This window comes from Penicillium nucicola (assembly GCF_028828085.1).
Source record: "Penicillium nucicola strain IBT 29836 chromosome Unknown utg000002l, whole genome shotgun sequence".
Lineage (NCBI taxonomy): Eukaryota > Fungi > Ascomycota > Eurotiomycetes > Eurotiales > Aspergillaceae > Penicillium > Penicillium nucicola.
The window spans coordinates 939,312-963,577 of NW_026643126.1; the positions used below are offsets into that span (position 1 = coordinate 939,312).

The following is a 24,266-nucleotide window of genomic DNA, read 5'->3' on the forward strand; positions in this document are numbered from 1 at the left end:
AGCATTGACAGGTGTTCGCGCAAGCGTCAATGCTACCTTGAACGTGGCTCAAATACAAAACATGAGGTACTAGGGGGTAGAATCTGCCGCGAGCGCAATAGACCTTCGAATCTGGAATCAAAAACATGCATTAAGGGCAATTGATAACAACCTAATATCCTCGAAATACTGTGAAGTGGCAATCTCGGTCTGTTATTCCGTGTGAATGACGAAAGTGCTCTAAATGTTCACGTTCGAGCAGGCTTGCCAGCGCCACCCAGAATCCGGAAATCATTAATCATCATATACTTCAATGACATTCCACCTGCAGCAACTATAAATGATCCACAGTGTTCTCAAAATCTACTAATTTACTGACTATAAGGATCAAAATTGACCCTTGATTCCTCCATAACTGTTCTGATGGACGACTTTAAGCAGCTTTGTCGCCAGAATGGATACAATGAATTTCAAAGAAAGGATTACACCGATGAGACCACCATTCGGTAACGCTAAGATCCAGCCTCTCGTAGTTCTCGACTAACTCAATGGATCGCAGTCGATTTCTTCGCGCGCAGCGAAACGATGTTCATGCTGCCTTCCGCCAGTTCCAAGAAAGTCAAAAATGGCGCAGAGCACATGATATCCGAGGTTTCTACGAAGGCTTAGATGTCAATGCCTATGATGAAACCCGGAAAATGGTACGCCGATCCATAAAATCAACAATTCATGCCTCCAGATCAGAGCATTGACAGGAGCAGAATCCGCAATGGACAGGACGACGAGACCGTGACGGCCGACCAATCTACGTGTATCAAGTACGCGAAATAACCAAGAATAAGTTAGATGGGTATTTCAAGATGCTAGAGAGGGCTCAAAGACCACCAAACCATTCCAAGCCAGATGTACCAATTCACATACTTCACTTCCATGCGCTGTATGAGAATCTGTTGCAGTTCACTTTTCCTTTGGCGTCTGAGCTGCCACGACCAGACCCGGAACATGAAACCGCCGCCTCGACTCATATCGTCGATATCAGCAATGTTAGCCTTGTTCAATTCTGGAATATTCGGAGGTATTTGCAGGATGCTAGTCGCATTGGAACGGACTTTTATCCTGAGACTCTAGCGAGGGTATTTGTAAGTATAATATCTCCGGTGGTTTCGTTTTCATCACGGCACTATTGTCTTGCAACTGTAGGTTATATGAGCTAATTGCATGGTTGTTTCATTCCAGGTTGTCGGTGCCCCTGTCTTCTTCAGAACGATATGGGATGTAGCAAGTCAGTGGTTTGCGCCAGATACCCGATCCCGAATCTCCATTGTCTCATCGTCGGACTTGAAACCTTCTCTGTTATCTCAGATTGATGCCACGGATCTGCCTCAGGAATACGGTGGAGAGATCGAGTGGCAGTGGGGAGATCCACCAAATTTGGATAGCCCGACGAAAAAGTTGGTTGATGAGCTATACCATAAGTCCGAGCGAGATGAAGTGTTTTCCAAGGGCCCTATTATCTATGAGGATGGCTGCATCCGATTGCTAGGATCCGAGGATGGTTCACCACGAAGGAACTCTTTCTGTCATAATCAGAATTATCATCGTGACTGTCAAGAGTGAGACTTAGGTGTGGTATTTTATGCTTGATTAGCTGCATACAATGTGTTCAAAGCGCAGATCACTGTAAGTAGAAGAACAAAATATCGTTGTGGCTCAACTTCACTTTGAAAGATTCCTCGGCATCATAAATGCGCAGAAGTAAAGCAATTCATTAACAATGTTCTAATGAGAGCGCAACCATTCTGAAAAATCAAGTCCAGATGATTTTTGGGATACCGAATTCTCAAGTAAATCCAATTCTGCATTACCAAAAATATTATTGGTAGAAGTCTGCAAGACATTTCGTTTCGTGGATGACAGGTCATTGCGAGACGAGCCTTGATCCGCACCATGTCTGGTTGACTGGCGCACAGCAGCAAAAAGACGATTGAGAACTGCGACAAAGGATTGGGACAAAGTGTCACCTTCAACAGAAAGATATTCCATGGCAGATTTAGCTCTTTCAACGTCCTGGATATAAGATATCGATTTGGGCGATGACGGATCGCCTTTAATAAGAATGACTGGGACAAGCAGAGCATGAAACAAGGAGTACCTACAGTTGTAAAAGTAAGTTATGGAGAGCCATCTATATTGACAGGGGTGAGCAACGGAGAGCAGAACACAACGTACAAGGTAAAAGCAAGAGTCATCTTGTCATAGGACCCCTCCACGATAGATTCTGCAATGTAATCAATTGTGTCGCGCGCGATAGCGAGGCCCGCTGCATTGCATTGTGCCTCGGCGGTGTGTTCTTCTGTTGGAAGTGCACTGTCCTTGTAGATGTGCGTTTGCTGCACCCATCGCAGTAAAAGTGGCCTGTGAATCAGAAGACGCAAACTTTGATCGCATAGGTATTGACGACGCCAAGCAGTCAATTTCCATTGCTCCATGGATCCATTAACCAACTGGGCGCATGCAAGTGGATTGTTAGTATGCCAATTTTGTATCATTTCCTCGAATATATGCACCAGTTGCGGCGTAACACTTGTGCTGGACAGAGCGCGGCGGTAGATCTTATTTGCCATGCGATGGTAGCTCGACTGTTGTATCAGCCCTGAGTATATGGTATGATCGTCCGTCGGTGTGAAGAACGATGATGTGGATGAAACAGGATTCTAGTATAGGGCACTGAGCACCGTTCTGTGGACTTGACTTGACTGGACGAGAAAAGACAAACCTGATCATGAGTATTTGTGACGGGTCTGGCCGTTATTAGTCCATCCTCAGGAAGTACAAGTGGGCGTCCGTATATTTTGGCTGAGCAGCTCTCTGCACAATACGTGGCCCACCACACGCGGCGTCGTATCTCCCGATCAAGGGTTGTCAGACCTGGATCTACAGATTCAACGTGCAAGTTGAGAGAAACTGCCTTACGAACAGCAGTGGCAATATAGTGCCAGTTCTCCTCCGGATGTCCCTGCTTTTGGGCAAAGTCACTCAGAAGCAGTAGCGCCTGAACCATAGTGATGCTTGCACTGTCAGATAATGGAATTTGCCCAAAATCATGCTGTGCTTTCCTATAATATTGCACCGCCGAATTGCTGTGGTGCCCAGGGGCTAGCCAGGAGCCAAAGGCAAGAACCATATTTGCGAGAACTGACTGTGGCGAAGGGCTAAACGATCCATGATGGAGTTCCAGCTTGAATGTTGCCTCGTGCACGAATGGATAGAGTTTGTGATAGTGTGAGAAAAAAGAGTCGACAAGGTTGCTCTCCTGCTCTACTGACTCCACGCCATGATTAAACAGCTCATCTTTGTCTGGGAAATATTCAAGGGATATGGTTTGCCCCTCAGATCCCAATCCGAGCAAATCGTAATCCGTGTTGACCACAGACAATGACTGGGAGTCGACGAACGTATTGTCCAGTGTCCTAGCGTCTGGCTCCAGCGAGTCATCCAGTGAGGCTTCATTAGTGTCGATGAATGATTGAATCAAAGAGTTCTGGCCTGTGGGTGAATCATCGGCAAGCAAAGAGCGGGTAATGTCGTCTAGTTCACCACTGGGGAATAACTTTTCAAGTGCATTCTCCAGCATTTGCAGCCGGTTTTCAACTCTAGTGAGGTTCCTGTATATGTCAGCCAGACAAGTTATGACACAATTCATCCATCAAAGAGAGAGAACGCACTCTCGTGTCAGTGGGCTCCGGCGAGTTTTGGATGAGTAGATGCATTCCCTGTTGCTCCGTGAACATTGCACGCACGTTGGGCGCGTTTTTGAACACTGGAGAAAGAGTCAGCTCTCCGTCAGAAAAGGCCAAGACTAGCTTTACAACCTTTGCTTTGCGAAGACGACATTCTAAGCACTATAACGTTACATTCTATCAGTCTGCGCTCCAGAATCGACATGGATCTTTACACAAGACGTACCGCAGGAACATGAGAGTTCCGCCCCAGACCTAACTCATGCGACATTCTGATATGAACCGTTTAACTCGAAACATCAAAGATCCTCGAGCAATTGAAACTAACTTACAAGTTGAACTGGCTGAAGTTGAAAAACTTTGGCGCCACATTTAGTAAGCATCAGTCACCCTCCAGGCTACCTTGGAAGGTTGAGGATCGACACAGCTTTCTGCTCAGGTTGGGATTTCCTTGAAATCGTATGTTACATCTATTGAAACAAACTCGCTATATACAGACTCACACAGGAGTCTCGGCCTGGAACTGTTCGCTGAAAGGGTAATCAATATAGCCCTCCGACATTTGTCCATACATCGTCGCCGGATCCAAAGACGCGAGGGGAAGACCATGCTTGACCCGGAACACCAAGTCAGGGTTTGAGATGTAGGGACGACCAAAACTCACAGCAACGTCATAGTCTTTATACGTGATGTCCACAGCCTTGCGAGCTGATTCCCCATCATATCCCCCCGCCACCAAAATAGGGCTCGCATCGCCGTAGGCCTGGAGCAACCAATCGATAGTCTCCTTGGGCTCTCCCTCTGACTCGCAAACATGCAAATATGCCAGCTTTAATTCCGCAAGTCGTTGGGCCACATCTGAGAATTGAGAAACAGGGTCTTCCATGCGCATTCCTTGATATTGACTCCAGGGACTCAACCGAATCGCCGTGCGATCATTGCCAATTGCCTTGACCACCGAGTTGGTCACTTCCACAGCAAGTCTGGATCTGTTCTCGACACTACCACCCCACTTATCGGTCCGTTTGTTGGAAACATCTTGGAGGAATTGATCGATCAAATATCCATTCGCACCATGTATCTCCACGCCATCAAAACCAGCCGTCATGGCCTTTTCCGACGCGGCTGCAAAATCCGAAATGGCATCTTGGATACCTGATTCTGTCATTGGAACAGGGTAGTGCATCTCGTCCCCGAACATACTCTTCATCGGAACATCGCTGGCAGAAACCAGTTCGTGACCGGCTTGCGCCATGAAGCCAGGATTTGCCGCACGGCCCAGAGCCCAGAGCTGCAGAAAAATATGGGATCCCTTGTCGTGGACTGCCTTGGTGATTTCCTTCCACGACGCTATTTGTTTGTCGTTGAATATCCCGGGGACGTTGCTATAGCCACCATGTCTAGGACTGATGACGGTAGCTTCAGCGATGAGGAGAGATCCCGGTACACTGGCACGTTGCTGATAATATTCTTTGACCGATGGCAAGAGAAGATGAGAAGTATCGGCTCGAAGGCGAGTCATCGGGGCCATAGCCATGCGCTGGTTCAGCGTCAGGCGTCCGACCTTAAGAGGCGTCAATAACTTCGACATGGCTGCAAGCGTCCTTGAGAGCAAAAGAGAGTACAACTGATTATAAATGTTTCGAACAAAATGAAATCACGCAAATCCTTGAAACTGTTCTTTATAGTAGTTTATATAACATTTCTAGCCTCGCATAGGACCGAGCCTCCGAATGGAAAATGCAGAAATCCCACTTATTCCGCCCCTTTCCTCTAGGTAATGACCAGAGAGATTCCTCCGTTCACGATTATACATACCATCTCGGCTGTTCGGAGCCGCGAAGCAGTCCGATATCTCCACTTTAGCCGGAGTAGAGTCAACCGGCGCTGTGATTGGCTCGGTAGCCGTGATCCGGCGCATGAGGCTAGCAGAGGCGCGTACTATAGACGATAGTTTGCGCATATGCAGGCGATAGTCTATAATACTGGCTTATTTGGACCATGATCGAAAAAGAAGCAAATGCAGTTCGAGTTCTTTGTTCGATTCAGACCTCGAGACAAAGATCGGACAAGGTATCTTGTCCGCCTTGCTATGGCGAGCAAACTTGCTCATCTTGTCGTGAACTGCCCCCTATTGCGAATCATTAAGGATGCTATTCACAGTCCTCAGAGACAGCTATTCAATCAAATCACAGAAAACTTTTCCCATGTCTACGGTGTGAGACCTAAGCTCTAGCGTCTGGGGCTTATTCAGAGCTCAAGTGCCTAGGAGAAACAGAGGAATTTTCAAAAATCATGATTCTATATAAGCCGGTAAATATAACGATCAAGGACAAGGCCAATTGAGAAACCAGAAATGCAGAGACAAATGCAAAGCGCACACATAGCCACCTACAGCCAATCTCCAGAATCAAGACACGACGTGGTGCGGAACTAAATGCCCACAGTTGTGCGGCGGCCATCAGTATTAGCCTTCTGAAACTGCTGGATCAAACCCAAAACACCAGCCCCACCAGCGATAGCATCGAGATTCTCGCCCTCATCGCCTTCATCGGCTTCATCCTCATCCTTCCCGAGCGGATTCATACGCCATGAATCGCCTAGGCTATCACTAGCGCCTGCGCCACCACTAGAGGCACCAGCGTGAGGAACAGATTGTCGAGTAGCTGACCCAGGGCTTTCTTGGGAGAGTGGATCCTCGTCATCGATGGAATTGGCAGTTGGAAGTTGTGAGCGCGCCAGTCGGGTTCGCTGATGCTGGCTGGGATTGGAACGCGGCGCTGGGCGGAATCCAGAGGTAGAGGGTTGGTGGTGAGGGTCGAGGAGCATAGAAGGGGCTGGGGAGCGGGAATCCACGCCCATCGGTCGGAATCTAGAGGCTCCGACGAGGGATTGGGGGCCGAAGGCTGCGGCTGAAGTGGGCGCGGGGCGTGTTTGAAGATCCCGGGGAGCGCTAAAGTCAGCCGCAGAGGCTGAGTCAAGGGTTGGGAGGGTTGGAGGTGGATGGAATTGGCGACGATTGGTTGGTTGCGGGTTTGCACCATAGTTATCTAGGAAGCCATAGTAGGATGCGAGCATTTTGCCGTCTTTGGTGGAGAAGTAATCGGTGCGTAGGTCTTGTTTGGTTGGATCTCGTCGTCCTGGTGCGGCTTGGGAGAGGACATTTGTGCCTTTCTTGAAATCAAAGACTGCGAAGGAGCAGAGATAACCTACACCATCGACGTGTACAGTAAATTCTCGGAAGAAGTCAATGATGCGGTCACTGCATTTGGGCAGGGTAAACCATAGGACAAAAGGAGTAAATATCATGCTGAGTATTTCTTCTAGGAAGATGACGATCTTCAATTGATAGAGAATTGCGAATTCTTTGCGTACGTCGTCGCTATGCAAGCGTCCTTTCCATCCTGATGGGAAGTAATGTGTGAAATCGATTAGCTCGAGGAGGGCAAATTCTGGGTCAAAGACATCGGTCTCTTCCGGCGCGAGGCCTCGGGCAAAAGCCCAAACCGTACCAAAAATCCCAAGATAGAAAAGAACAGTCCGGTCAGGTGTTAATTCAAATCCAAGGAACAGCTCTGGGTCTATCACCGATGCGAGAGCTAGTACTGAAGCAAGAGCCCCAGAGACGAAGGCGACGAATCGCGCCACTTGAACCGTCTTATCCTTAGGGAACTGGTCAACATAGCGACTGGCGAATGGGTAAGACATGTTGGTGCGACGTTCAAAAATATGCCAGAGCTCGTTGAACTCGCGGAACTTCCATTCCGCCATGGGTGTGTATTGACGGGAGCCAATTTGACCAGGGTTCTTCTTGAACTCGTTGAAGTAACGGAAGAAATAGTGCATCATGAAGTAGACCACAATGAATGGAGCTACAAAAATATTCATGATACCAGCAATGACAAAGCGACGACGCAAGCTGTCGCTCAATAGCCTGCGGTGGGTATCCTTGAGAAACAAGGTGCGCAGTTGACCTTGCTCGTTGAAAACGAAATCCATAATACACAGGTTAAGATTCCACTCCATGGTCCGGGAAAAGAGCTGCCGATTTTTAAGGAATGGTATTGGGAGGGTGAGATCCAAAACGTCCTTGTTTACCAAGGCGATCATATAGTTCTCTTTCCGCATCAGGCGATTGGCAATGTCGTGAGCATCCATTCGTTGTTTCGACTGACTACCTAAGAATCTGCGGTGCTGGGCAGAGACAGCAGCCGCTGTAGCGGGGTTCAAGTCCCTCAAGGTCATTAGTCGGCTCACCACCTCTTGCCATGAAATTGTCTGTACTTCTGCGTCAGAAACCCCAAGTAGGTGGTAATAGAAATCATGTAGCTGTTTGAGCCTGCGAATATCCAGCAAGTACTGGAAAAGTTTCCCAATCCAGAAGAAACTGAATAGCCATAGCAAAAACGTGGATGAACTAGACATTTTTGCTGTGCACTGAGGTACAAGAATATCGTCCAGAGACTTGCTCCCTCGAACCTTAGGGTAATCGATGCAGTTCATCAAAAAGGTTGAGAACCCAACAACGAATGCAAATGTCCTAGGATCGAGTTAGTCTTAGTTGCTACCTGGGTGGGATCATCCACATACAGAAGATTCAATACCCTAGTAAGTAGAATAGACCAGATGCCGTTTCCTAAAAAGTATGTATAAACATCTTTGAGGAAATTGTCCAGATCCTCGACATTTGCCCACCGCCACATTGCTTTTTTCTTAGGGTCAACATTTGCAAGGGCCGGATGTTGCCCCGCAAACAACCTGCCTAATGTGTGACCAGCATAATTCTGGGATGGCGGAGGAGCTCTTTGCTCGTTCCAGCGGGCTCGGTTGGGCGGAGACGGACCGGGACTGGCAGGCCGTTGATCCGAACGATTATGGGACCGGGGAGGCGGCGGCAACCGTGATTTTGCATCTTCGTGGTTTTCTTCCACCAACAGTGAATGAGGAACATCTTCATCGTTATCATCAAGCTCATATCCCGGAGATGAGTCAGGTGCCATCCATCTCGGCCTCGATGGCTTGCGACGGCGTGTGGCCGGTGGAGATGCTCGTTCTTTGGGTGGCTTCCGTGACCGCCCTGGGCTCAAAAGAGCACTGGGACTGGTGATTTCACTGTCCCTTGCATCTGCCAGTGCCTCCTCCAGCTCCCGGTCACTAAAGTGTTCTTGTGGATCCTCCATGGTGAGGCCAGCGCGCTCCTCGATATCGGAGGATTCAGAGCCCGCATCTTGTTGCCTCAACGTCTCATAGACAGAGGGTGAACCGGTAGGTGGCAGGAACCGCGAGAGTATGTTAGAGGACATCATCTTGGATCAGACTGAAGCTTGAAGTACACTCATCCCACTGGCATCAGATGCCAGTGATTGTCGTAATGAAGTGCCATCCAGCGATAAGAGATAGAGGTCAACAGGAGAGGCGGAGAGCAGATGCGACAGATGCGACAGAGGCAACAGAGACAGGCAGTGGAGTGTTCACGTTCAGCGATCACGTTACCAGGTGATCAAGTCAGGAGCTCAGATCAGCTGCCTCAGGGTGTACCTGGTGATGACATAAAGGGAGATCCTCCGCCTGAGGCAGCCTTGCTGACTCACCTGCGGGGGAATCTGGGCAAATGTTTAGATTCGACGATTTCCTTGTTCGCTTGCTCGCTTGTTCACTGACGTGCTTGATCTCTCGATGTTCGTCGGGCATCTGATCTGCCACCGACCTTCAGACTCTTCTAGTACCTTATATCCATATTCTATCCATAGTTCTGCCCGATCTGGGGGACATCTCCGATTCTCCCCAATTGCCAGAGCGCCTCAATGGCTCCACTTTCGGAGATTTCTTCCAAGACTTTGAGCCTGTTGAACAGAATCTAGTACTTTGGACACCCGCCAACCCTCAAATGGCGGTGTTTTATGATTTGCTCCTCTATCTATAGAGGCAAAAGATGAAACCAGGCTGCAATAGGGTTAGATCGTCAAGCCATGTCCTCTCATGATTCAGGATGATATCCCCCAATTCGACCAGCACAACAGGGAGCTAGTCAGGCCAATATCTTCACCATTCTCGGCAATTTAAGCCTGCAGTAGGGGCTGAAGTATAATTCGAGGTCTCGAGTCCGCGAAAGAGAAAAGCCTCTGATGAGGTCAATCTTCCCCCCGATAGGAAATAGTACTCGGTAGTTTCGGTAAAGCGTCAAAGTCAAACTTATAAATCCAACAGTCCAAGAGGATCAGAAAGGTGTGAAGGGTGAACCGAGTGTAGTCAATGTTCCGGTCAAATTAGTTGAATCCATTTGAATTGGAGGAAAGTAGAAGTTCTTGTTCCCCTTGACCAACTCGGGCTTTCTCAGCTTTCTCAGCGTTCGCAGCTTATCCACTCCCACTCCCCCTCCTCTTTTGAGGGCATCTCCAGCTTCTTACCCTTGTCAACCTCCCCCCCCACCCTCTTCACCCTTTGTCCCCTCCCATATGGGATCGACAATTTCATGGTTTTCTGTCTGATGAAAGGTTGAAAGGTAGTGCTTTCGTTCCCTTGATGATATTCCCATTCGCCCGGTTCACTTCCTCGGTCCACACCCGCATCACCACTTCATTACTACTTTACTATATGTACTCTTGCTATCTACAGGATTGAACGCTCACCGCATTCGCTAGGTTCTCCTGCATCTTTCCATACACACGCCCCCCTTCGTTCTATCCATTGCTCTCCCCCCCCCCCCCCCCCTCCTCTTCCTCCTTCCTTCCCTCCCACCCCCTGCCGAACCTCGACCGAATGTGCGACCCCGATACTCCTCTCATCGGACTCCATGTGGTCTCATAGCACAAATTTGGACCTCCAATTATACCGTGCCGACGTGTCAAGGTCTACTCACCGAGTGTTGGGCTCGATTAGGATCTCTCTTCTTTTCCCTGCCTTACATTGAACGGGTTTCATTTTCGTTTGTACGTCGCCTGGAAGGGGCCGCAGAACCCCAAACGAAATGGAGCCCGATCCGAACGCGTTCAAGCGGAGCTCAATACATCAAGCATTATATAGTCGCCCGGTCGAACGACGCGCCAGCAAGAAATCCTCATCCAGAGATCGACATGGGATGGTCTATCCCGACAGTTTCCGAGAAACCACGATCCGAACTGTGACGCCAGAGTCGCACTCCCCCGCTACCCATTCCCCCCTATCCGAGCCCGAACCTTTCGCGAGCGGCGGCACCTCATCCCCGCAAAGCACTGTGCGATCGCGGCCCACCGAGCCTGAACGGCGTCGGGAGTTGAGCAAATATTCGTCTGGAGGAGGCGACGAAGATATACCACCAGAGGGAAGAAGCCAGCGGGCGCGATCACGAACAACGGCGGCGGAGGAACAACGAAACGAGACCACCCCCAGCTCCTTCAAAACTCGCACACGAATCGGATCAATCAACACAGCTGGCTCATCATCGCCAAAATTGTCTGAGGATTCATCAAATTCGATCGGGTTTCCGTCAATTCAATCAAGGCAATATTCCAGCCAGTCGGTCCCGCGTCAGCGATCAAGCAAAACCGTGACTGGAATTGCAGACAGCCAGGATTCTTTCGCCTCCCCTCTTTCAAGCTCTGAAGCCACGAAAATCCTACAATTGATGAAAACTACTTGTGGGAGGATGCATGGGATCCTGTCCTTTCGAACCGCCTCAACCACTTCGTGGACCTCCGGGTACTGTGCTATCAATGTCGCTACTGGAAGTCTGATCTATCAAGCGAAAGGAGAACCCGCATTGGCCAAGACGCTGATTCCTGATTTGCGTGGCTGTCGAGTTCGAACATTGTTCGACCCTGAGCTTCAGACTACTTATCTAAGCGTCCACACATTTACCTCCGGGCTTGGGATACAACTACGCCCCCACGTTAAGGAAACTTTTGATTCATGGCTTGCAGCCCTGCTCTGCTGGCAACCTATCCGACCTAAGGGTGTCCAAAACAAAATGACCAAGCCTCAAGAGGTCGTCATTGGAGACCGCCGAATCCCTGAACGTCGGCGCAATTCGGAAAGCGCTGCTCAAAAGGACGCAACTATTATCAAAGTTGGCAAAATGCTTTTATGGGATAGACCCTCTGCCTCTGGTGCAATGCCGATATCTGGACGCCGAGTGTCTACGTATCGACAGTCAAGGGCATTGTCTTCCTCGTGGCAGAAAGTCAGTTGCACCCTACAAGAGAATGGATTTTTCAAACTTTACACTGAGACCGATGTGTCTCTCTTGGCATGCGTTCAGCTGTCTCAATTGTCTCGCTGTGCCATCCAGCAGTTGAACTCCTCTGTCCTCGATGATGAATTTTGTGTCGCGATTTACCCGCAGTATGCGGCACATCCAGTACCAGACTCAAACGTTCGTCCGATATACCTTGCCCTGGAAAGCCGTGTACTTTTCGAGGTGTGGTTTGTCCTTTTGCGCGCCTTCACGATTCCAGAGCTCTATGGGCCTGCATCAAAAATCGAAGATCCCAACAAGACCCCAGAAGCCGATGCCCCCGCGACTCCCCTACTCAAAGACATGTTCCGGATTGAACGATTTTTAAATTTAAAGATTGTCGAGGCCAAACTGATCCGCGCCAAAGAGGAGGAAACCCCTCGAAGCCGAAAAGCATCAAGATCCCATGGTCATGGTCACCACCAACAAACTCCGACCTCCAAGGTTAGCGACTATTATACCGAGGTGCTTCTAGATGGGGAAATTCGCGGCAAAACTGCTGTCAAGTATCGCACTATGAATCCTTTCTGGCGTGAGGATTTCCTCTTCACTGATCTGCCCCCAGTTCTATCCCAAGCTTCGATTCTTGTGAAAACTCTCAACCCGACTCAGAAAGACTGGACACTCATCGCCCACGGAACATACGCTTCCAACCAAGACATGAACGCCGTAAATATGCTGGATGAAATCGAAATCTCTGCAAACGATGCCATTTTCGGCCGGGTAGACATGCGACTTGAGGAACTGGATGCCGGTGTGGATACTGAAAAGTGGTGGCCAATCCTGGACGATCAAGACAACGCAGTAGGCGAAATGTTTATGAGAGCTCGAATGGAGGAAACTGTTGTTCTAATGTCGGACGAATATGCACCGATATCGGAAATTCTCCACTCCTTCACCAACGGTCTCACAATCAACATGGCTCAAGTGATGTCGTCGGAGCTGACACATTTGGCCGAAATGCTTCTGAACATCTATCAAGTCTCAGGGTCCACGGTGGAATGGATCTCAGCACTGGTCGAAGATGAAATTGACGGAGTTCACAAAGAGTCCACCACCAACCGGCTGAGATACACAACGAGAATACATTCCAACAACACTCAGGAGTCAGGCCAGGAGCGTGAAGTCCTTGTGAGAGACATGGGCAGGACAGCGACTGTCGAGGCCAACCTCCTGTTCCGTGGAAACTCACTTCTGACCAAGGCACTGGACCTCCACATGCGTCGTCTGGGCAAGCAGTATCTTGAAGACACCATTGCGGAACGACTACGTGATATCGACGAAAGCGATCCGGAATGCGAAGTCGACCCATCTCGTGTTCCACGCCATGAGGATCTTGAACGCAACTGGAGAAACCTTACAGCACTCACCACTAGTGTATGGAAGTCTATCGCCGGCTCTGCATCAAGATGTCCCCCGGAATTGCGTCGCATCTTCCGGCATGTCAGGGCATGTGCAGATGACCGCTATGGAGATTTCCTACGCTCTGTGACATACAGCAGTGTTTCTGGTTTCTTGTTCTTGCGGTTCTTTTGTCCAGCCATCCTCAACCCGAAACTCTTCGGGCTATTGAAAGATCACCCTCGTCCTCGTGCACAGCGCACCCTCACGCTTATTGCTAAAGCCTTGCAGGGATTGGCTAATATGACAACGTTTGGTAACAAAGAACCTTGGATGGAGCCAATGAACAAATTCCTTGTGGGCCATCGCTCGGATTTCAAAGATTTCGTCGATTCCATCTGTGGAATTCCAGCTGATCGACCAGCTCCTATTGTCACGCCTTCCTACACCACGCCTATTCAAATCCTTGGAAGGTTGCCTCCGACGTCGCGCGAAGGCTTCCCCAGCCTTCCGTTCCTTATCGATCATGCTCGGTGCTTCGCAAATTTGATTCGTGTGTGGCTTGACGTGGCTCCTCATCGGTTGAACGAATTAGGAGAACTTGATGTCAACCTTGCCAAGTTCCATAAAGCGGCTCTTGATCTACGGGCACGGACCGAGGAGTGTCTCAGTCGAGCGGAGCAAGCCGAGCGGCCTAGTGGCAGTCTCGAGATCAAATGGGAAGAGCTAGTGGACTCGATGGAACGGCCCGTGACCTTTTACGACGAACGCTCGAGCCAGCCATCGACCCCTGCCGCCGATCCCATGATGTCCGGCTCCGCGCCAGCACCAAACAGTCATCGCAACTCCATTGGCTACTTTGCTACGCGACCTGCAATGCCTCGTCGTTCCACCGATCATGCTCCTGACGCCGATGAGGATACACCGCCAAGCTCGTCATCCGCTACCTGGGACCAAAGTCGCATTCCATTCGCCATCCCACGTTGGTCTGATGCCCGCGACAGCACCGGAAGTTCCAAGAATTCCTCAACCTACTCGCTGGAGTACTCGGAGTCTTCCAAAGCGCGCAGGGCCAGCGTCACCAAGGAATCATCTAGCAAGTACCGCTTCTTCGACTTCGTCCCCGCCCCATCTCGACGCAAACACAAGGACCGTGACCAGTCTCAAAACAACCACTCGCATGAGGATTTGCGCAATGAATCTTAATGCACGAATTTGCCTGCATGCCATTTCCTTTCTCTCTCTCTTCTACGCTTTTCCTCTTTCGTCCTTTCCTCTCTGACCGCTTCCCATGTGCTCATGATTTGAACGTTTTTCATTTCTCCCTCTACTCCCCTCTTCATCTTCCGCCTTTCCTCCTTCATTCCTACCTGTGCCGTGCCCTATGCTTGTTTCGATCATCTATCTTTATTTTCTTTCCCCCAAAGCATGTGTCACGGTGTTGATACCCTGTCCCTCATTTGATTGTGTGTTTTCATGGTCCCCCTCTCTCCCTTATACACAACCAACCTCCTACCTTCTTCCAACTCCAACTCCAACTCCAATCCCGTCTCTCGGTTCTAGGAACAAAAGAGAAGAACGGAAAAAGATACACAAAAAAAGAGAGAGACTAAAAGTAAGGTCTTGATTTTTGGGGCGAAACAAAACTAAACGAACACGATGATCTGATTTATCTCGATCGAGAGATCTCTATGATATGATATCCTGTTTTACTCTTACTCTCCTTTTGGTCGGACCTTGTCAGATTCTATTGTTTAATGGGATCGGATCATTCTTATATCTCCATTTGGTTTGGGTTTGATTCCCTTTGGAGATAGATGGTGGCCAATGTGTAAATACCTCTTTATGCTTTTCATGTTTCTTCCTATAGATGGAATGGATTGGTGTTCTCCTTTCATTGGTACACACAATACATAGCATTGTTTACTGAGATCAAGATACAATATGAGTTCAATTTAAACCCCGACGTGAGCATGGTAAAAAGTAAAGTGACTGTATCAACTCCCTTCCTTGGGGTATGGGCTTATCCTCCTCAACTTAGATTTAGACCAGCGATACTGCCTTGTTGATAGTTTGAAGTCACGTCTGTCTGCCTTTCATCCTACTTGCTAGTTAATGCATGCCACTACCATGACCAGAAGATATTGCAGTGGCAATGGTAAGTAAGTGTCTTATCAGTCGGTCTAATGTTGCGTTATTGTGGAATACGAGGAGCTGGGGGGCTTGAACGAAAGATTCGAGAAATTCCAGGTAAGAATAGAGTCGTATTAGATGTATAACATTGGCGTTAGGATTAGCACAGTTTTAGTATGATATTTCACCTGAAAAAATCCATCAATTTGTTGGCATTTCAATCAATCGGATTGATTGTCAATTCCCGCCTAGTAGCCAACAACGAAATTGATGTTTGTCAAGGGTGTACAGTCAATACAATACTGAAATTGATCTAGTTTCAACGCTGATGGTAGACATCCACTACTATTTGAGGAGGAGTGTGTTTTGATCAATTTGGGATGTATTTTTGACATAACCCTGATAAATTAATTACTGCCACAAGCAAAGCTTGCCACTGGCAGTACCGGCAGCCACCCAATTCTTACTGCGATGGAAGACAGCCACCGCAGGGACTGCCGTAATGCCCTCCCCACCAAGCTGAGCAAGCTGGTCACCGTTGCTGCTGTAGATGTCGACAAAGCGGTTCATGTTGCCGATGCAGAACCGTTGAATTGGTGACTGCGGGTTAAGTTGCCACTGAGGGCGTAGACTAGAGAAATGTTAGTTAGGGCTCAGAATGGCCAGAAAAGATACACGCAGAACGCAAGACACGCAGAAAGGTAGAAAATGAGAGAAAAGACAATAAAGCCACAAACATAAACGCAGAGAGTCAAGGCTTGGAACATACATTGTCACCCAGCGCCCAGTTTGGCAATTGTGTCTGACAACAGTGTCAGGGGTGAGGTCTTCTTTGAGGGTGTGGCCTTCCTGCCACGACGAGAATCCCTTTGCGCCAATATCATAAATCTTAATTGTGTCGTCATATGAACTGGTTGCGATTTGACCAGCCGAGTTGAATGCAGCGTGTGATACCGAGAGGCGGTTCTCATGCTCGGCGACTGGGATTGGGTTCTCAACTGACAAGTTGCGCAGATCCCACAAACGCATGAAACGGTCCAGACTCGCTGTTGCGACGAAGTGAGGCTGCGAGGGGCAAATTGTGAATCCACCGATTTTCTTCTCCGATAGTTGCCACGAGGAGACGTTGCTTTCATTACGAGCCATGCGCATATCATAACGACCGAACTCGCCGTTCAGAGTCGTCCAGTACAGTGTATGAGGATCATCTGGTACCATGTCCACCGAGGAAACTGCCTCGTCAATGTTGGTAGATTCTGGTGCGTACTTCTCCGACGATACCATCTTCTCCAGATCCAATTCACGGATCGAGCTGTCATAACTAGCGGTGTACAGGTGAGTCGGCTTGCAGGGATTAATTGTCATCGAGCAAATGGTACGAGTATGTGGCTTCAAAGTGGTCAAAATAGGGTCCGGATCATACTCATCCTCATCCTCGTCGTCCTCATTGACAGCAGGCTTTTCCTGCGACGCATCCAGCATACCGAGGTGACCCATCTTGTCACCGGCGAAGATGAGAGGCTTTGATTCGGATGGGTGAAAGGTCATCGCATACACGCGCTCCGGGGTGATCTTGATACCTGCAATTCAAAGGTGTTAGCGAAAGGCATCGAAGACACATGAATACAGTATAGGACAAGGGCTTCTCACGCTGCGGATCCCAAGCTTCCCAAAGCTTCAATCCACTCATTTCCTCCCGGATCGCCTTCAAGTCCTTGTCTGTGGTCTTCTCAACATCGTCATTGTCGAATGTTCGCTCATAGGGCTTTGCGACACCCTTGGTGATTACGTCGACACCGATCAAATCGGCCCCGGTCAGCTTCTGTCCGGCAACGAACATATCAGCTTGTGTGAAGGAATCGGTGCGGCGAATCCTCTTGGCGCGCTCGGCTTCGCGCAAGGCATCGTGTTCATCTTCGGCTTTGCGCTTTGCGACTTCACTGTCTGCCACGAGTCCCTTGAGGCGGGAGGAGGTACGTCGAGGGGTATTGTCTTCGTCTTCTTTCTTAATACGAGGTTTTGGCGGAGCACGCTTCTTTGACTTCGGACCACCACTGCCTGGAGGTTTGGGGGGAGTCATAAAATGACCGGCGGACTTGTTGTCGAGCATAAGTTGTTTGAGGAGCGCATCGCGTTCGGCGATGTTCGCCAAGCGCTCCTTTTCGAAGTCGGAGATTTCAGGCATTGCGTCGAAGGAATCAGTGTCTGGAGACGTATCTGGGGAAGCAGATTTGATCTCGTCTTCGAGCGTCGGAGGATCGGCAGAATCCCCGACGCGGAAGCGCGTCAACTGCTCGCGCGACATCATGTGACCTTGATTGCGGCAAAAAAAAAAGTAAACGTTCATAGTCCGTGCTGCAGTTGGAATCTCTCTTGTTCTGACGGATGCAAAGGAAGTGCGCAGGAGGATTGAGATATACCTTGAAGCAGAGTTCAATTCAACAAGTGTTGGTTCAAGAAGCAGGGCTGCGTTAGAAAAGCAAGAGAGGCAGAGCGAAGCAGTGCAAACGCTGCAATGGCGACAAGTCTCGCACGCCGAAGCGTTCTAGCAGCGACTGAAAGCTCGGCGCCGTTTCTATATCACACGCGCACAATCACCGCGGTGACACCTTCCCTACGAGCGCTCAATCGCCTACCCCGACGGACTTTTTCTACGCGCAATGCCACACTAGCGACGAACGATGTACCGGAGGACAAGCCGCCCATGAACAAGGATATTTCAATCGGGTTTGAGGCGGACGAAACTCCCAAGCCGAGGAGGAGCTATCTACAAAAACGAGCAGCATCTGTCTCCTCCCGCAGGCCAGTGGGCTTAAAGCAGCCGGTGCAGAGGTCAAATTCCAAGAAGATCACCTTTCAGGAAAAGGAGACTTTCAAAAATCTATTGGAAAAGCTGAAGACTAAGCGCGGAGATCCAGGCCAAACAGACGCATCAAACTCGTTGAGCGCAGAAAAACAAGCCGAGGTCACAGAGCTCATGTCCATATTCGACTCATTACTACAAGAGTCAAACAGAAAGCAGAAGAGAGAACATCGAAAGCAAAATGAGGCAAACTCAAAACCGACAAGACCAGAACAAACCACAATCGAGGAAGAAATCTCCGAGGACAAAGGTCCCCAAAGAATCAACCTCGACGACCTGGGCTACACAGAAGCAGCAACCCCCGGGGCCGCAATAACAATCACCATGAAAGAAGCAATCGACATTGTCGTGCAACGCGAATCCGAGCACATCGAATTCGCCCTCTTCCAAGCCATTGAAGAAGGAAAAGGCGACATGGGCGTGTGGGAAGTATGCAAAGCACGCATCTTCTCAATGCTAAACCATGTGGAAAGCCAACCAGCGCACAAAGTCCCGCGAAGCGCAGGGCCACTGCGCGTCCCGGCCGTCGTTCCCATTGCACCGGTCGTTGCGAGTCTATACCCAAAGACATTGCTCATCGCGTTCCGCGTGCTGAACACGCATTTCCCGGGTTCCCCGCTCATCGGACAGTTCCGCTCGAATATCAAAGAGCATGGACGGCTGTCCTCCCTGCTTGGTGCTTCGTCTGGTCTGTATGATGAGATGCTTTACTTCCATTGGCGGGGTTGCAAGGATCTGCCTGGGGTTGTGTCTTTGTTGCGGGAGATGGAGGTCATTGGGTTGACGCCTAGTAGCAAGTCGCGGGGCATGTTGACTGCACTTGTTATTCGCCGCAATCGAGATCTTGAGAAGCATCGGGAGGATGGCGGTGGTGAGCACTCTTTCTGGGATTTGCCTTCCAATAAGGAGGCGTTTGAAGCGCTTACTTGTCGTGGTGGGTGGATGGACAAGGTTGAGGCCAGGGCCGAGGAAGATGCTCGTCGGAGGGAGAGTCATCGCAAGTTCCGCGGTTGATATCTTCTCTTGTCTTTTTCTCAGGTCCTGCTGGTCGTCTAATAGGCGAACCTGTGAAGTTCTTTTCAAGTTTATTAGCGCCCCCAATACGCCTTCTCTACTCCTGACATAGAAGGCCCAAGGTCTTCGTGGATGATTCCCAAGGTTATAATAGTATCGACCATCTACAAACAAAAAGCGAATCTATGAACACGATCCTATACATTATAGTGTAAAAAGCACGAAAAACAAGCATGTAGACTGCTTTACGGTTTCACGCTGGTAGATTCCAGGGCCATGAGATCGCAATAGATTGCATTTTGGACGCGAATTCATGAAAAACCTCCGTCATAAGGTAAAACAGTCCTATCAGAGCAACTGGCAGTATCAAAATATGATTGTTCTTTCATTCCTCGTCAACGAACTATCGAACTAGCCATGCAAAATCTATGTACAAGAGCAAAGAAACAAATCCTACCCAGGGCAATTCCAACTCAAAAGGCCCCAAAATAACAAAGCGAAAAAAAAAGAAAAGCGGCCTCCGCTCAACCCTCAATCCCAGCCCTAAAGACCACCATGAATGCCCCAAAACTTCTCAGCATTGAAAGTAAAGCTATTATCATCCTTCCAAATATCATCAAAAGCAGTAAAAAGCACCAGATCTCGCTCCCTACCCGCAAAACTCTTCCTCAGACTCTCAACCGCAACCGCCTGGTTCTGCACAGAAGGAACAGCACCCCCATTCGCATCCCCAGCATGCGGCCATCCAGACTCAGTAATCATAGTGCGTTTTCCACCCGCACGAGCAGAGATCGAACGCGCCTGTTCGAGCGCATACGCACCCGCCCCGCTGGGACTCTGAGTCGCGTCGAAGAAAGCATGGCAATTCGCGGCGCAGTAGTCGCTCACTGTGCATAGTTCCGGGTGGTCGAGTAAGACGGAGAAGGTATCAACTGTGACGATTGGGCCGGTGTACCCCTGTCCGCGAAGGATGGTGCGTGCTTGCTTAACGGCGGAGACGACTTCGGCCGGGGTGTTTGTGTTGCCGTTGACGAGTTCGTTGCCGATTGCGATGGTGTGGTAGGCTGACCAGTCTTTTTTGCCGTTCGGTCCTGTTGGTGCGGCCTCGGCGAAGGCGTTGAGACTGTTGGGGAAGTCGGTTAGGTCGTATATCCCGGCGAAGACGCGCATGTTGTGTCTGCGGGCGGCGGTTGAGACGGTTTTGGTTTGGTCGCAGTCTGTGCCGTAGATTCTTATGAAGTTGTACTGGGAGAGGGTGTCGAGATCTCTGTTCACTTCTTCTTGGTTCTTGCAGCTGCGGTCTGCCTTGTAGGGCGAGTAGGAAATGCCGAAGCCGTGGTCATTTTGATTTGGGTTTTGATGTGGGCCTTGGGGGTTGGGGTGGCCGTGTGAATGTGGGTGAGGATGAGGGTGGATTTCGGGGTGTGGAGGGACGGATGGAGGAGCTGGAGGAGGAGGTGGTGGTGGTGGAGGACCGGCTGGAGGAAGAGCAGCCTGAGCAGGCGGTGGTGGAGGCAGCGGTGGCCCTGGCTGTGGTGGTCCTGGTGGCAGTGGACGAGGATTTTGACCCTTGGGAGGAGCAGGGACATTACGATCAGTCGTATCGATATCCTTCTTCGCGCCAGCCGGTGCCAATTCCAAGCGTGAAACATCGGTGGGAATCGATACTGAAGGCGCAGGCTGTAAAACGGACAATCAACATCCCAATCAACCAGTGGGAATAGATCTACTGACATTTCCATGTAAAGCCATCGAAGGCGAAGCATCATTGCTCTCCGGATTAATGGGAACTCCATCCTCGTTCACCCAGACAACAACCTCTCTAACAGACGGTGAAGGAGTGAGATCGGTTTGGCATTGTGTCTGGTCTATCGTACAGGAACACCAATTAGCAAAAGGGCTCATCCAACATGAACAAGTGATCAATTCCATTGAACAGATCTATTCTTACCTTGAACCTCAGCACAAACGCCCCAAGCAAGCACAAACCCAACCAACGCCCTGGTAAAACATAGGCGCTTCATTTCACCCGTTGACAGCTCCCTGTCCAGTGGATCGAAATCAGAATCCCTCAATGAACAACAGTGAGCAGCAAAGGTCGATCATGCATCCCTTTCAAACCCAAAAACTAAGAAGAGGAGGCGCAACAATACCTCAGTAAGTGCCGATCAATGGGATTATATCAACGCCCATATGGAAGCACACTCTACTGTAGCATGTAGCATGTAGCATGTGTGTCGCCACTATAAAGTGGAGCAGAAGCATGTAAATACAAGGGAGGATACAAGCACAGGCACAGGCACAGGCATAGAGGGACCTTGAATCTTGGACATGTGGAATGAGATCTGGGACTGCCAAGGTTCGAAGCGATCTGGATCCCTTGGGTACGGCGATCCTGGCAATCTGGGTATAGCATGTAAGCTGGATTTGGGGCTTGTCTTGGTGGGTTGGTGGAATGTAATTTGTGTTGCTTCTTGCTGGAATGTGGGGGGTGCATATTTCGTTGCTGCGCGGTGATAGGGATGCTTCTGTGAATGTTATCGGGAATTTGGTGTTGGGTTCCTCATCTTGGGTTGGGCTTGGAAGGGGTGGTTTAAGGAGTTGGCTCTAGGAGGTCGGCCTTGACACTTTAGGGTTTGCCGTCAGGGGGGTGAGGGTTGATTTGTTCTAGACGTTAGTTCGAATATTGCTATCACGAATCCTTCGACACTGCAAGTCTTTTGGGTAAAAAAAGGAAAAGGGAAATAGGGGGGAAAGAGAATAGAAATTTCCAGGTTCAAAGGACTAGTTTTCAGTCTCGCACTGAGGGAGAGAATGGCTGCAAATAAACACAAGAACACAGCCAAAGCCAGGCTAAGAGAAAATAGTATTAAACAATCTAAACCAAGCACAGGCGTAGCAAAAGCAAACTCCAGCCCGGAAGAGAAAAGGGGCGGTCCTGTGCAAGGGTATGCAAGAAGAATGTATGATATCGACAATGGGTTAACAATACACGGGTTGAAGGGGCATTAGGTCGTAGGTCGACGAGAGGAAGGAAAATGATAATTGCCAGGTGTCATAGGTAGGCGTGGGCAGTCATCGTATCAACCGTTAAATATCAAGAATTGGATACGACAGGGAAAGATATCAAAGACGTCTACTTCCTCTTGCTCATCACTTTAGTAATGGCGTGCCGGATGATTGTGCCTGATTTTTCGATCTCTTTCTTTGTGAGGCCGGTGGTAACGCACACCTTCAGAGCAGGAAAGACGACCTGCTTGGGCTCGAAGTTGTCTTCGAGAGTTTTCAGGCGTGTGATGAGAACACTGTTGGCGAGACACTGTGAAGATGTTAAATTGCCGCACTGTGAGGGAGAATTGTTGATCAGGGGGGAAACTCATACCTCATCAACGATATCCTGAAGCAAGAATTGCTGATCAGTATCCGTGAGCCTCTTAGAGGCAACAACCTCGGGCTTGAGAACCAAGATGAGAATTGGGTTCTCAGGGACGCTGGAGCAGTAAACCCAGTCACTGCGAGGATCAAGCTGAGCACGCATGGCCTTAGTAAGATCCCGAAGTTGGGTGACAGTCTCGGGGCTGTTCTGAAGGATGTTGATAGTGGCACTAGCAGTAGTAGACAGCAGAGCCGGAAGCGCAGCGGAGAAAGTATAAGCAGCAGCAGAAATCCGCTGGTGGTGAACGATCTCCTCTGAACCAGCACAGAAGCCACCACCGGCAACAAGGGGACCAGCCAGCGATCCCACAATCATATCAACCTCAGCGGCATCGACATTCTGGTGCTCAGTGATACCACGACCGGTACGACCAAGAACGCCAAAAGACCATGTCTCGTCAAGAATCAAACGGAACTTGTATTTGAGTCTCAACTCAATCTGCAAAGAAATGTCAGCAAGCCATCCATCCAACTATGAAATCAAGCAAGGCAACCCACAATTTTGGGCAAATCAGCCATGTCTCCATAAGACTCAAACAGTCCCTCGGTGATAATGAACCTCCGAGTCAATGGCTTGCGCGCCTGCTCCTTGGTAACCTTGGCCAGGACGCGCTCCAGATCCTCCATATCATTATGCTCATACCATCTCACAATGCTTCGGGAAATCTGGATACCCTTTCGAATAGCAAAAGAAACACCCTTATCAGCAACGATGATATCACCACGCTTCGAGAAAGCGGGAATAACACTAGAAATAGTCGAGAACGCCTGGGAATAGATAATGCAAGCGGCTGTTCCCAGGAAGGCGGAGACGTCGTCTTCGGTCTTCATGTGCACATCCTGTGTACCATAGAATCCACGTGGACCACAGGGCCCGACACCGTACGCGCGCAGTGTCTGAATGGCTTGTTCCTTGAGGGACTCGTTCGTGTTGAAGTTGTAGAAGTTGAAGGAGCCAAGATTCGTGACTGTGCGGCCGTTGGAGAGCTTGGACTTGGGGCCTACGGGGCTGGAACACCCCACGAGGATTCGTTAGCAAATGTTCAATGTCCGCAGGGATCAATTGAAAGGCAAGATGTATTTACCCGACGATCACAGTGCGCTTGTCTACTTCCATTTCGTCAAGACTTGTCGGGTTTCCGACGAGGGGTTCCGGAATCCATTCGTCGACGAGATCATCAATCTCATCTTCCGTCAGCGGTACGACGCCGGGCTTGGTTGAGTACTTCGGAGCGAGCAAGTATCGGACAGCGAAGAGGAACAGGAAGAGTTCGACGGCGGAACGGACGGGGTCATCTTGATAGCTTGATTTCACATAGCGGAGGAAGATTGCGGAGCCTGGCACGCGGTGAAATAGGTCGGCAAGGTTGCTTAGATGTTCGGAAAGGAGACGCTGCGTCTCCTGGAGATCCATGACGAGGGAGATAGAGGAAGTAGGGAGGGCCCTGGAGATTTTTATGAATATACCCGGTCCGATGCTGGTGCTTGGGTGTAGTTCCGGGGTTAGAAGGGCGCAATGGAGATCAGCTTCTTGAAATGAGGATGAAAC

The 24,266-nt window shown here is 49.6% G+C and overlaps 9 protein-coding genes across 9 annotated transcripts; 3 read left to right on the forward strand and 6 right to left on the reverse strand.

The window, feature by feature from the left end:
• Positions 1 to 402: 402 nt before the first annotated feature.
• On the forward strand, positions 403 to 1,596 carry N7511_002106 (SEC14 family lipid-binding protein; the record flags this gene model as incomplete). The annotated part of the gene is made up of 4 exons (XM_057124531.1): positions 403 to 485; positions 539 to 680; positions 735 to 1,118; positions 1,216 to 1,596. 4 exons carry the CDS (start codon positions 403 to 405, stop codon positions 1,594 to 1,596), a joined length of 990 nt encoding a protein of 329 aa, XP_056986690.1.
• Positions 1,597 to 2,150: 554 nt separating this feature from the next.
• Positions 2,151 to 3,613, reverse strand: N7511_002107 (uncharacterized protein; the record flags this gene model as incomplete). Its single annotated transcript, XM_057124532.1, has 2 exons — positions 2,151 to 2,394; positions 3,306 to 3,613. The coding sequence occupies 2 exons, from the start codon at positions 3,611 to 3,613 to the stop codon at positions 2,151 to 2,153; spliced, it is 552 nt and encodes a 183-aa protein (XP_056986691.1).
• A 605-nt stretch (positions 3,614 to 4,218) lies between these two features.
• N7511_002108 (alkene reductase) lies at positions 4,219 to 5,310 on the reverse strand (the record flags this gene model as incomplete). Its single annotated transcript, XM_057124533.1, has 1 exon — positions 4,219 to 5,310. The coding sequence occupies one exon, from the start codon at positions 5,308 to 5,310 to the stop codon at positions 4,219 to 4,221; it is 1,092 nt and encodes a 363-aa protein (XP_056986692.1).
• Positions 5,311 to 6,152: 842 nt separating this feature from the next.
• Positions 6,153 to 9,025, reverse strand: atgI (autophagy protein ATG9; the record flags this gene model as incomplete). The annotated part of the gene is made up of 2 exons (XM_057124534.1): positions 6,153 to 8,259; positions 8,310 to 9,025. The coding sequence occupies 2 exons, from the start codon at positions 9,023 to 9,025 to the stop codon at positions 6,153 to 6,155; spliced, it is 2,823 nt and encodes a 940-aa protein (XP_056986693.1).
• Positions 9,026 to 10,686: 1,661 nt separating this feature from the next.
• Positions 10,687 to 14,478, forward strand: N7511_002110 (GTPase-activating protein BUD2; the record flags this gene model as incomplete). The annotated part of the gene is made up of 1 exon (XM_057124535.1): positions 10,687 to 14,478. One exon carries the CDS (start codon positions 10,687 to 10,689, stop codon positions 14,476 to 14,478), a length of 3,792 nt encoding a protein of 1,263 aa, XP_056986694.1.
• A 1,338-nt stretch (positions 14,479 to 15,816) lies between these two features.
• N7511_002111 (WD domain protein) lies at positions 15,817 to 17,713 on the reverse strand (the record flags this gene model as incomplete). Its single annotated transcript, XM_057124536.1, has 3 exons — positions 15,817 to 16,036; positions 16,175 to 16,985; positions 17,056 to 17,713. The coding sequence occupies 3 exons, from the start codon at positions 17,711 to 17,713 to the stop codon at positions 15,817 to 15,819; spliced, it is 1,689 nt and encodes a 562-aa protein (XP_056986695.1).
• Positions 17,714 to 17,920: 207 nt separating this feature from the next.
• N7511_002112 (uncharacterized protein) lies at positions 17,921 to 19,282 on the forward strand (the record flags this gene model as incomplete). Its single annotated transcript, XM_057124537.1, has 1 exon — positions 17,921 to 19,282. The coding sequence occupies one exon, from the start codon at positions 17,921 to 17,923 to the stop codon at positions 19,280 to 19,282; it is 1,362 nt and encodes a 453-aa protein (XP_056986696.1).
• A 543-nt stretch (positions 19,283 to 19,825) lies between these two features.
• Positions 19,826 to 21,306, reverse strand: scw4 (putative cell wall glucanase (Scw4); the record flags this gene model as incomplete). Its single annotated transcript, XM_057124538.1, has 3 exons — positions 19,826 to 20,962; positions 21,017 to 21,150; positions 21,234 to 21,306. The coding sequence occupies 3 exons, from the start codon at positions 21,304 to 21,306 to the stop codon at positions 19,826 to 19,828; spliced, it is 1,344 nt and encodes a 447-aa protein (XP_056986697.1).
• A 1,112-nt stretch (positions 21,307 to 22,418) lies between these two features.
• On the reverse strand, positions 22,419 to 24,131 carry lcbA (serine C-palmitoyltransferase subunit lcbA; the record flags this gene model as incomplete). Its single annotated transcript, XM_057124539.1, has 4 exons — positions 22,419 to 22,601; positions 22,665 to 23,156; positions 23,216 to 23,726; positions 23,803 to 24,131. The coding sequence occupies 4 exons, from the start codon at positions 24,129 to 24,131 to the stop codon at positions 22,419 to 22,421; spliced, it is 1,515 nt and encodes a 504-aa protein (XP_056986698.1).
• Between the last annotated feature and the right edge of the window lie 135 nt (positions 24,132 to 24,266).